Here is a 12550-nt window from a genome sequence, read left to right as displayed (position 1 = left end):
CCCCTCCGAACCCCCTCCCCCCAGCAGCCTTCCACCATCTAACCACACCCATCACCATGCCAGTCCCCCACCCAATTCAATAACCCACCACCCCCACAAAACCCCTCGCCTACCACCCTCACCCACCAAACCAACCCCCAATGCACCCACCACAAGCTCCCTTGCTAGCCCATCCCCACAAACCCCATCACCCTCACCCCCAAATTCGCCCACCCATCAACCCCCATATACCCTCCACACACCCCCTCACCCACCCATCCCCACAACCCCCCATCATCCTCACCCGCAAATTCACCCACCCATCAACCCCCATATACCCTCCACACACCCCCTCACCCACCCATCCCCACAACCCCCCATCATCCTCACCCGCAAATTCACCCACTCATCAACCCCCATATACCCTCCACACACCCCCTCACCCACCCATCCCCGCAAACCCCCATCATCCTCACCCCCTGCCACACCACCCAGGGACTGCCTGGGGATCTCATCTGCAGACGGACAGGAAAAGATAGAGAGTTAAGGGCAGGAGGGGACTAAAATTGGCAGGAACCCAGGAATGTATTTGTTGATTTCCGACGTACCTGAACTCCTTCTCACTCTTTCCCCGGAGATCGCGGACAAGCCAGTGAGAATTGAAAGCATCCTGGGGTGGCATCCCCCAGCGCATGATGGCGTTGACAAAGGCTTTGCGTTGGCGAGCGTTGAATCCGAGAACCTGAACACGGGCAGAATTAATCTTCATCAAGCAGGGAACGGAGTCACAGGAATCCTCATTCATTCTCAGTCCTGCCCAGTGCCCCAAACGTCCCCCTCGTCCCGCCCACATCACTCACCCTCGAATTAGTGACATGTTAAACCTACTTCACCGGCCTCTCCCATCCCAGTAACATTGCCAAGCTGGAACTCCTTCAAATCCGACAATCCGCTTCATTTCCGGGTTTTCCGTTGTTAAGCAGGCAAAAGGATTTTTCCCCGTAGATACAACAACAACGACTTGTATTTATATAGTGTCTTTAATATCATAAAGACTTCCCTGAGACTTCGTAGGAGCATTACCAAACACAGTTTACAACTGAGCCAGATGAGGGGATATTAGAGAACGTGGCCAGAAGCTGGGTCAAAGAGATAGATCGACAAGAGTGTGTTGAAGGAGGAACATGAGATAGCGAGGTGGAGGGGTTTAGGGAAGGAGTTCCAGAACTTGGTGCCTACTCAGCTGGAGGCATAGCCACAAAGGAGAAGAGGTGGAGTAGGTTGGGACTGTACTCATTGGAGTTTAGAAGAATGAGGCAACTTTGTTGAGACATATAAGATTCTCAGGGGGCTTGAGGGGGTCGATACTGAGAGGTTGTTTCCCCTTGTGGGAGTGTGCAGGACCAGATGGCATAATCTCAGAGTAAGGGTCATCTGTTTAAGGCAGAGATAAGCAGGAATTTCTTCTCTCAGAGGGCAGTCAATCACTCCCATTCTTTACTGCAGAGGGCTGTAGAGGCTGGGTCGTTAACTATATTCAAGGCCGCGATAGGTTTTTAATCAGTAAATAATCAAGGGTTATGGGGATGAGGCGGGAAAGCGGAGTTGAGGATTATGACATCAGATCAGCCATAATCTCATTGAATGGTGGAGCAGACTCGATGGGCCGAATGACCTACTTCTGTTCCTACATCCTAATGGTCTTGCTATGGTCACCATGAGTGTGATGGGCCAAGCTGCTCTTTGAACGAGCATTAATTTTCTGATTTTCTAGACTAGCCCTTGCTCCCACCCCAATCACCCATCTTGATTCGGTCAGGAAACCTCCAGATAAATACCAACCTTCCCCATCACTCCAGATTCTTCCAAAGCGACACATGCATGTTGCAAGGTGGAAAGCTGGGAATCTCGGGGTGTGAGCGTGGCAGGATTTATTATTACCCATTCCCCCAGGCTGTACAAGAATGTGCTGCCGAACTGGAGATACTTGGAGGTCAGAACAGGTCAAGTGGGGGAGTGAATGGCAAGTTTCCTTCCCTAAAGGACATTAATGAACCAGCTGGGTTTTTAAACGACAACCCAGCAGCTTTCAATAAAGACATTTAACAAATTCACAATCTCTTGGTTTCTAGTCCAGCTGAGTGACTCTCCATACTATCCCTGGGCTGACTGACTGATTGATTCCTCACATGTATTTTAACGAAGCCTTTTCCATCTCGTCTGTCGATAGTACGGGAAAGATCTACATCAGATGTCCAGTGTCTATCTGAGCAGCCACCTTGGCAGGAAGAGTGCCTTGTTCTTCATCCCACGCTGGGATAATAGGTTTAATGTGACTGAGAACATCTCCCTGCTCCTGTCTGAAATGGCTGAGAGATGTTCCCCTTCTCTCCCTGGACTGCTAACAGCCAATCGATCCCCAGAGCAAACACCAAGAGCCAATCCTATTGCTTCAGAAATGTGGGCACGACCTGAGAGCACATTCAGTGATAGAGAAGCAAGGAACAGGAGGAGGCCATTCAGGCCCTCAATCCTGTTCCTCCATTCAATTAGATCAGGACTATTCCGCACCTCACCTCTATTTACCACCCTTTGCTCACGCCACTTGATAATCTTCTCCAACTAAAAATAAACATAAAGGCTTAGCAACAGTTCTGATGGGTACTTGATGGGACATAAAAGCAGAGAATTACTCTGTATCTAACCCCGTGCTGTACCTGTCCTGGGAGTGTTTGATGGGGACAGTGTAGAGGGAGTTTTACTCTGTATCTAACCCCGTGCTGTACCTGTCCTGGGAGTCTTTGATGGGGGACAGTGTAGAGGGAGCTTTACTCTGTATCTAACCCGTACTGTACCTGTCCTGGGAGTGTCTGATGGGACAGTGTAGAGGGAGCTTTACTCTGTATCTAACCCCGTGCTGTACCTGTCCTGGGAGTCTTTGATGGGGACAGTGTAGAGGGAGCTTTACTCTGTATCTAACCCCGTGCTGTACCTGCCCTGGGAGTGTTTGATGGGGACAGTGTAGAGGGAGTTGTGCTCAGTATCTAACCTTCTGCTGTCGTCTGGGAGTTTTTAACAATCAAAATGTTACAGAGGAAAAAATTTAAGGAAGATGTTTTTACCTCAATGTTCCCACCAACTCGGGCCAGTAAGGGTGGGAGGGGCTTGTCTCTTTCGGATTTAAGTTGCCTCCGTGACTGCCGTCTCCCAGCTGAAAAAGGAGAAATTTCAGATTTGAAAGTTCTGCACCAATACGGCTTTACAATTCCAACAGAGCCCTAACTTAGAAAGGGAGCCATGGCTAAGCCCTCACCTTCAGGCTTCTCCTCAAAGTCTTCATCCTCGTCCTCTGACCCCACAGAGTATTCAGACTGATTGTCCGATAGGTCATCTTGCCACTCTGGAAAAGAGAGAACAGGAGGACGAGTAGGAACAAGGACAAGCAGAAAGGGTGGACGGGGCAAAGGCCAATTGGAGCACTGAGCCTGCCCCATACCACCACAATGCAACTGAGCATCATGGGTACCCAGCACCTCCCACTCAGAGCTATACCATCGCCTGGGATCAAATAAAATAAAAATAAAACCCAAAGCAAAGTCAGGGTTTTGTTTAAAAAAAATGTTGGGAAATACCACTTTGACCTAGTGACCATGAAAGGAAGGAATGAATTTGCATTTATATAGCACTTTTCATGACCTCAGGATGTGCCCCAAAGTGCTCTACAGTCAATTAAGTACTTTTTGAAGTCACGGTTGGAAGGTAGGAATATGCGCATAGCAAGATCCCACAAACAGCAGTGTGATAACAACAATCTGTGTCGGTTTCAGTGATGTTGTTTGAGAAATATATATTGGTCAGCACACTACTCTACTTCACAATAGTGCCATGGGATCTTTCATACCCACCCGAAAACAAAACTGGACCTCAATTTGACATTCCGTCCAAAAGACAGCACCTCAGACCGTACAGCACTCCCTCAGAACCGCAATCGGAGTATAAGCATGGATCACGGGCTCAAGTCTCTGGAGTGCGGCTGGAATCTAGAGACAAACGTGCCTGCCACCGAAACATAGCTACACATTGCCTAGTGCCCGGCCAGCCTGTGGTACTGGCCGTAGGATCCATACCAACCTCTTATTCAAATAGCTGCGGTGAGTCACACTCGGCCCCCTTGTTGCCAGAGGCCAATGATTGTCTGTGTAACCAACTTTCAATCGACTCCCCTTGGAGTCTCTGCCACTCTGGAATTAATACTCGGTTCTCTCAGCCTATCATGGTAACTATGGGCCTTTAAGTAGGTACGAGTCTAGTTGTCATCCTCTGAACCTGTTACATGCGAGTGGATCAATATTGGGTTCGTTTTCAGAATATATTTTGTTTTGCTCTTTTATCTCAGGTCCTCAGATCTCACTGCTGCTCGATTAGGACAGTGGCTGAGCAAGCAGACCCGGTTCAGGCAGCAAGCAGCTACTGCCAAATGGGCTGAATTCAGTCAGGGTGGCAGGTGGGACTCTGCACTTCACAGGATTGCACACTGGATGGGAAATCAAACTGAGCCCATATCCTGGCATATCCCGACTGGAACATGTCCACGAGCCTGGATGAGTTTGGGCTCAGGTTCCAAGGAATCAAATCCCAACAGCGTCAAAGGAAAGTGGGATATGGAACACAGGCCAAGGGGGGGGGTTGTGGTTCAAGGATCCCCACCGGAGGAATGTTACATACCCAACCTCATCCTGTTCCTGCCAGGGTAGTGGGGTCACCATAAAATGTCATGAGTCTTTAGGTTCAATAGTCATGATATAATAAGACTCACTGACCAGGCTACAGGACGGAAAAGAAGAACCTCACAAAGCCCTCTGTTTCCCACTGCCCATTTTTCCACCATTTCTATTGTGTGGGTGAATACCTTGATCCTCTTGGGAGGCATCATTATAGTTGACTTGTTTGCGAATGCGTTTGCCTTTGCCGAGGTTCCTGGCAAGATCCTCTTGTTGCTGCTCGTAATGGTGGCGGAGAAGCTTCTCCCAATAATCAGGGTCCACGTTCTCTTCCTGTTTAATGATCTCCCTCTCAACTTCCTCCTAAATAATTCAAAACCATCAACAGATCAGCTGCCTTCAAATAAAACCACTCGCGAGAGTCAATTTAAAGCAAAGAACTTAAAATGAAACCTACAATATAAATACCCACTGCTCCAGGCTGCAGCTAGAACCTAAATCATCACTGGTGCAAGGGACATTTCCCAGAGATGCACATCAGGGGAAAACAAACAAGGCATTTGGGGGGTGGGGTGGGGTTCTTTCTCTGGATGTTAACGAAGTAAAAAATCTTAGCACTTGTGTACAAAGTTAATGTGTCTGTGGACGGAGAAAGAACGGCTGCAATAATAATTTAACAACAATATTGGCAATAGTGGCTTTAAAGTTGTTTTTTCACTATGCTGGGATTTCTTATGGCCAGTGGCCTGGAATTTGTCAAAAGACAGAAGGTATCAGATTTTAACAGCTTGTCCTTGGCAGGGATAAGTTCCGTACAGACCCTTGGAGCCAGTGTTCCTTATCTGGGCATTGGAATGTAAACAGGATGCACTTAAGGGGTCCAGGTATGAGGAGGCCTGAGGTGACCAATGCCACTATTCTGCCTGCATTTGATTGGCCTAATCGAATGATGCAATTGGGGTTTCTGATCAATTCATTGGCTGGATGACAGAGAATCTTCCAGAAGAGAATGGAGAATTGTGGATAAAGAGACATGTGAGCCTTTGTTTGCCAGCGATAACTTGGAGACCAACCATTGCAATAAGACTTGTACCCTGAAGGGTGCTTCCGAGAACAAGAAGATAGATTCTACACCGAGGATATTTCTTGGCCAAGGTTTTCCTAAACCCGGTAGTATCTATTTTCACTTAAATAGTTAAAGTTGATGTTTAGTTAAATTTCAGTAAAGAGTTAATGAGTTACAATTGTATGTTTGAGTTGGTACTAGAAGTGTTAAATAAAGGAATTGTTAAATTACTGTCCTTGTTTGTCTCATTAAACTAGAATGCTTGGAAGGTGTTTAAATTAAAGCTGTATAACATGTCCTACATTACAAGAGTGTGGAGATGCTGGCGTTGGCCGGTGGTGGGCACAGTAAGAAGTCTCACAACACCAGGTTGAAGTCCCAACAGGTTTGTTGGAGGGGGAAAAATGCAAATGTATCAAATGCAACCTGTTGGACTTTAACTTGGTGTTGTGAGACTTCTCACTGTGCCCACCCCAGTCCAACGCCGGCATCTCCACATCATGGCTACCACCGACACCGCAAACTGCCAGCTCAAAGTGGAGAGGATGTCCAAAAAGCACTCAAGGCTCGTGCTACTAAATAAACCTGATGGACTTTAACCTAGTGTTGTGAGACCTCTTACTGTACATTACAAGGGTGACTACACCTCAAAAGAATCACTGGTCTTGAACCACTTGGGACGTTCTGAGATCCATTAATTGCCGCAACATTTAGAAACTGAGGGTAATTTATAAATCACCCCATCCTTTACCACCAATTCTACCCATCCCTCCTCTCCAAGTAAGCCCATATTCCCTTCTCCTTTTATCCCTTCCAAACTCCAACCCTCTGGTGCGTTTCACAAAAGGCAGATTCGCTAAGAGTGGGATTGATTCTGGAAGTTTCAGATTCCCTGCTACTTCTGGTAATCTTTCTCCCTATTAGATTGCTCCTGCTCTGCCGCTATTTTCTTTATGAACCCCTCCTTCCGTCCCCAACTCTGCTGCTCAGTCTCACCCCACCGAGCTCTCGAGGGCTTTAATGGGCGAAGGAAGGTCATCACCTGCTCGTCCTCCTCTCGCACCACATACTGAGCGACCTTGAAAGAGCTGAGATATTCGTTCATGTTTTGAATGTCAGCGTCATCTGTCGCATTCTGGTTTCGGTCCAGCAGCTTGGAGATGGCCCGGTCATCGTAATGGATCATCCTCATTTCTTCAGCCTCCTTCTCAGCTGCAAGTTAAAAACAACCATCAACACGCCTTGTCCTCCTGGGGCTGAGCACCTTAGAACGACCAGGCTGTAAACTGACCAACCATCGGGGTGCTGGTCACGGACTTATAATCTTTTTCATTCCTTCTCTCCTCCTGAAGCACACACTACTGCGCTCCCATTTCATAATTCTTCACCTCTCTCTCTCGCACTCCAAAGTCCAGAGTTTCTGATTTCATGGAAAATCACAGAATCCCTACAGCGCAGAAGGCGGCCATTCGGCCCATCGGGTCTCCATCGACAACTGTCCCACCCAAGCCCTATCCCCGTAACCCCACATATTTGCCCCGCTAATCCCTCTGACCTACGCATCCCAGGACACTAAGGGTCAATTTAGCACGGTCAGTCAACCTAACCCACACATCTTTGGACTGTGGGAGGAAACTGGAGCACCCGGAGGAAACCCACGCAGACGCGGGGAGAACATGAAAACTCCGCACAGACAGTGACCCAAACTGGGAATCGAACCCAGGTCCCTGGAGCTGTGAGGCAGCAGTGCTAACCACTGTGCCACCCGTGTTATAATAAAACCTACAGGAAAATCTAGACTTTTAAACTTACCCACATTATGCTCTCTTTACATCTCTTACACAGCTAGAAAATACATATCTATTAATATACATATAAAAATATCTACTAAAAAAAGATGTTGATGCATTAGATGAATTGGAGTAGGATAGGTACAGCATCAACCTGTTGGAGCGAATGGCCTGATTCGCTACAATGATACTATGTGGTTTTATGTAACATTTCTCTCCAAGGATTAGAAGAATGGAATGTAGGAACAGGAGGCCATTCAGCCCCTCAAACCTGCTCCACCATTCAGTTATATCATTGCTGAACACTACCTTAATTCCATCTAATCACTGCAGCCCTCGACACCCTTACCCAACTAAAGTCTATCGATCACAGTGCCAAAAACTCCACTGTCCCCCAACATCCACAACCTTTTAGACGCTTTTCTGCTTTTATCCTCCCTCCTTCTGTAACTCTCATCCCTCATTAGATTTATTTTAAATTTAGAAAGTGAACAAAAGGCCATTTAGTCCCAAAAGCCTTGCTCTCTTGAGAAGGCAAACCTACCTCAGCATACACCAACCCTGCTCTCTCCAGAAGAATATCCATTCACCCTTCAACTCAGTAGTAACGTCTGTGTCAACACCCTCTGCTGAAAAATTACTTTACCCTGGCTTTCCCTCATGTGCACTGGTTAACACCGTAACAAACAGTTTATCCACACCAGTTTAGTCTATTTCCTTTGTAATCATGAGAAACTATAAGCCAGTTAGCTTGACATCTGTCACAGGGAAAATGCTGGAATCAATCGTTGAGGTTATAGCAGGGCACTTAGAAAATCTAAATGCAATCAGGCAGAGCCAACGTGGTTTTGTGAAAGGGAAATTGTGTTTGACTAATTTATTGCAGTTCTTTATGGAAGTAATAAGCAAAGTGGACGAAGGGGAACCTGTGGATGTGCTGTACTTAGATTTCCATAAGGCTTTTGACAAGGTCCACATCAAAGTTACTACACAAAATCAGAGTGCATGGTGTAGGGGTAACATATTAGCATGGAGAGAGGATTGGTTCACTAACAGGAAACTGAGCAGGCATAAATGGGTCATTTTTGGGTTGATAGGATGTAACAAGGGGAATGCCACTGTGATCAGTCCTGGGGCATCAACTATATACAATCTATATATATTATTGACTTGGGTGACAGGATCAAATGTATGGTTGCTAAATTTGTTGATGACACAAAGCACATTGTGAAATGGACATGAGGGTCTGTAAAGGGACAGAGATAGGTTAAGCGAGTGGGTAACTAATTGACAGATGGTGTATAATGTGGGAAAATGTGAACTTGCCCGCTTGGCAGGAAGAATAGAAAAGCGGATTATTATTTAAGTAGGGAGGAATTGCAGTGGTACAGAGGGACCTGGTTGGCCTGGTATACAAATTACAAAAGTTAGTATGCAGGTATGGGAAGGAAGGCAAATGGGAATGTTATCATCCCTTACAAGGGGAATGAAATATACAAATATGGATGTTTTGCTACAGTTGTGCAGAGCGTTGCTGAGACCACATCTGGAGTACTGTGTACAGTTTTGGTCTCATTATTTAAGGACATAATTGCATTAGAAGTTCAGAGAAGATTCACTCTATTTACTCCTGGGACGAGGGGGTAATCTTATGAGGAAATTTTGGACGTGAATTTAGAAGAATGAGAGTGATCTTACTGAAACATAAGACCCTGAGGGGATTTGACAGGGTGGGTCAGGACTAGAGGACATAGTTTAGAAAGTAAGGGATCTCTCATTTAAGTCGGAGATAAGGAGTTTTTTTGTCCGGAGGGTCATGAGCCTGTGGAACCCAGAGAGAGGTGGAGGCACGGTTATTGAATATTTTCAAGGTCGAGTTGGATAGATTGACAAGAGATTCAAAGGGTATAGAGCGTGGGAAGGAAAGTGGAGTTGAGGTGACAATCAGTTCAGCCATGCATGATCTTACTCAGTGGCAGAGCAGACTTGAGGGGCCGAATGGTCTACTTCTGCTCTTAATTCTTTTGTTCGTAAAGTGACTTCAAGTTTTTCATTCCCAATGAAAACAAATCAGACTTAGCATTTCTTCAGAATTTAAGTCCCCCCTCCTCCACACCCCGCCACTCCCCCCACAGTAATCTCCCTCCTATCTCCTGTCTTTACACTCTGAAATCTGGGTTCTGACCCAAACTCAGATGAAGTGAAGTTCTCTCTTTTTTTGAAGCTATTCCCCACCCCTCCCCTTATTGAAAATGGTGACACTGGCGGGATAACAGATCCACAAGTGCTAATTGTCATCCTCTACCGCACCCAATAGACTGCTCTGTGTGCGTCAGCCTTGGTGCAGAGGGCTAGTGGGTTCGTCAACCCAAACCCCATATACACTTTGCGCCTGTGGTCACTGTAGCGGGATCACTAGCTGATCTTGATCCCTAACCTAGGCACTGAGACACCTTAGCACTGCCACACTTGACATCAACTGAATCATCACACATGAGAGAGTGACCCTCCAAGTCTGTAAGGCTCCATATTAAACTGGAGCTTGTATTGACGATCTGCGATTAGAAGATTTTTACCAGTCAAGGGCATAAAAGGACATGGAACCAAGATGGGTGGATGGAGCGAAGATACAGATCAGCCATGATCTCATTAAATGATGGGACAGGCTCAAGAGGTTGAATGGCCGCCGCCATGTTCCTACTGTACTGAACCACAGGGTAATTCTCAATTATGATTAGTGGGTCAAGTTTCAATAATGGAGGGGAAATTTCTCCTTCGACCCCACTCTGGTCCTATATCATATTTGCCTCTGCGCCCACTCTGTCACACCACCCTTCACTTTCTCACCTTCATCATCTTTAAAGAGCTCCTCTGTGCCAAACTTGAGGATATCATCCAACTCCTGCTTGGAAAGTGAGCCAGACTTGGAACCCAGGCCCGGCCGCACCACAAGGTGAGTCAACATCATCTTCTTCTTGGCCACTTGCGTGATGCGTTCTTCTACCGATGCCCTGGTCACGAAGCGATAGATCATCACCTTCTTATTCTGCCCGATACGATGAGCTCTGCTAAACGCCTGGAGGACAAAGTTTGGATTTAATTTGATTTTTGAACTCCTCCACTGAACAGGTGCACCCCACCACTGACCCCCTCACCGAACATGGCCCCACCCCCACCAAACACTGCCCCACCCCCACCCACCCAACCTCCTCCAGTGAACATTTCCCCACTCCACCCCTTCCAATCTCCACTGAACACTGCCCCACTCCTAACCCCCTCTACTGAACATTCCCAACCTCCTCCACTGAACACTGCCTCACCTCCACTGCCCTGAACACGGCCTCATCCCTCCCAATCTCTACTGAATACTGCCCTTCCCCCATCCCTTCCATCTCTTGCTTCCAGCAGCATCCCAAGTCGATCATACAGCCTGGAATCCTTTCTCTGGACATTAGGGAGGAAGTGCAGAGACATTTGATGCTGAGATTTCTCCTCCCTGTTAAGTAGCACCTAGCCTCAGTTTTGCAGTTCCGCTGTACAGGCAGATTGAGGAGATGAGACACCAGATGCAGGAAATAAGCTCCTAATACTGCCAGATAAAGCACACAGCGACCAACTACCAACTTGTTTTTTTTTAAAGAACATTCAGGTTTTAGGCATTTATTGATTACTTTAGTTTCCCTGGGAAGGTGGTGGTGCTGGGACCACCTTCTTGAACCAATGGTAACGCTTCCATACAGGTGAATGGCTTGTTGGACCACTGCAGAAGCAGCGTAGGATCAATCATGTTGGTTTTGTACTGGAGTCACAGATAGGCCCAGACTGGGTAAGGACAGCAAGTTTCCTTCCCTAAAGGACGTCAGGTGAACCAGTTGGGTTTTTAACCATAGTTCAACAGCTTCATTGTCATTTCTACAAATACTAGCTTCTTATTTCTGAAGTTTTAAACTAAATCACACACCAGCCCACACACGGCCTCTCCTGTTGATTCCCACTCTTCCAAATGATCCAGGATACATCAAATAACCTTAATAAAAATATTTGTTCTTGGAGGTACAAGTGCTATTGGTCAAACCACATTGATTGCCCGTTCTGAGTTGCACTGTGCTCCAACTAGTTGCGCTGTGCTCCAAGGGATATTAAGAATCAACTGGCAGTGTTCAAGAATCAAATTAAGAGTGGAGTCACATGTAGTTCAGATTGGGAAGAATGGCACGTTCCCTTCCCTGAAGTTGGATTTTTACTGCCGTGTTTTCATGGTTATCTGGTATTGACCCATGTATTGCAAGAACTTCTGGATCTGGATTTGAACTCTTGACCTCCATGTCTGCCATAAAACCCAATGCCACACAGTGTCAAATCCTACAGAGGGACGATACAAAAAAAATCCAATAATTCTGGAACAGTCCTACTCTGCAGACTCAAGTAAAGTGTGCTCTGACCTGAATGTCGTTGTGGGGGTTCCAATCCGAATCATAGATTACAACAGTGTCTGCGGTGGCCAGGTTAATGCCCAGTCCCCCAGCTCGTGTGGACAGGAGGAAACAGAATTGCTGGGCACCAGGAGCTGTGGGGAGCAAGAGAGAGAAAGAGATGGATGAGCATCCATTCACTAAACCTGCAAATGTGTGCAAAGTCACAAGAACCAGGGAGCATTTCAGAATCCCTACAGTATGGAAAGGGGCCATTCAGCCCAATGAGTCTGCACCGAACACAATCCCACCCTATCCCCGTAACCCCACATATTTACCCTGCTAATCCCAACACTAGGGTCAATTTAGCATAGTCAATCAACCTAACCCGCACATCTTTGGACTGTAGGAGGAAACCCACGCAAACACAGGGAGAATGTCCAAACTCCATACACAGTGATCCAAGCTGGGAATCGAACCTGGGTCCCTGGCGCTGTGAGGCAGCAGTGCTAACCACTGTGCCACCATGCCACCCAAATTCTATTTTCTTTATACTTTTCTCAATGACCTTTTGCCATCTCA

General features: G+C 46.7%; 1 protein-coding gene across 1 annotated transcript in view; it reads right to left on the bottom strand.

The window, feature by feature from the left end:
* The window catches only part of LOC144509742 (chromodomain-helicase-DNA-binding protein 5-like), an 80012-nt gene that overhangs the window by 24817 nt on the left and 42645 nt on the right, over nucleotides 1-12550 (bottom strand). The window contains 7 exon segments of the mRNA XM_078238522.1: nucleotides 588-721; nucleotides 3102-3190; nucleotides 3293-3379; nucleotides 4889-5063; nucleotides 6809-6978; nucleotides 10404-10632; nucleotides 11999-12123. Of these exon segments, the coding sequence (XP_078094648.1) occupies nucleotides 588-721; nucleotides 3102-3190; nucleotides 3293-3379; nucleotides 4889-5063; nucleotides 6809-6978; nucleotides 10404-10632; nucleotides 11999-12123 (1009 nt within the window).

The sequence above is a fragment of the Mustelus asterias genome, chromosome 22 (genome assembly GCF_964213995.1).
Source record: "Mustelus asterias chromosome 22, sMusAst1.hap1.1, whole genome shotgun sequence".
Taxonomy (NCBI): Eukaryota; Metazoa; Chordata; class Chondrichthyes; order Carcharhiniformes; family Triakidae; genus Mustelus; species Mustelus asterias.
Note: the sequence above shows the minus strand (reverse complement) of the source record. Positions and strands in the feature narration are given on the sequence as shown.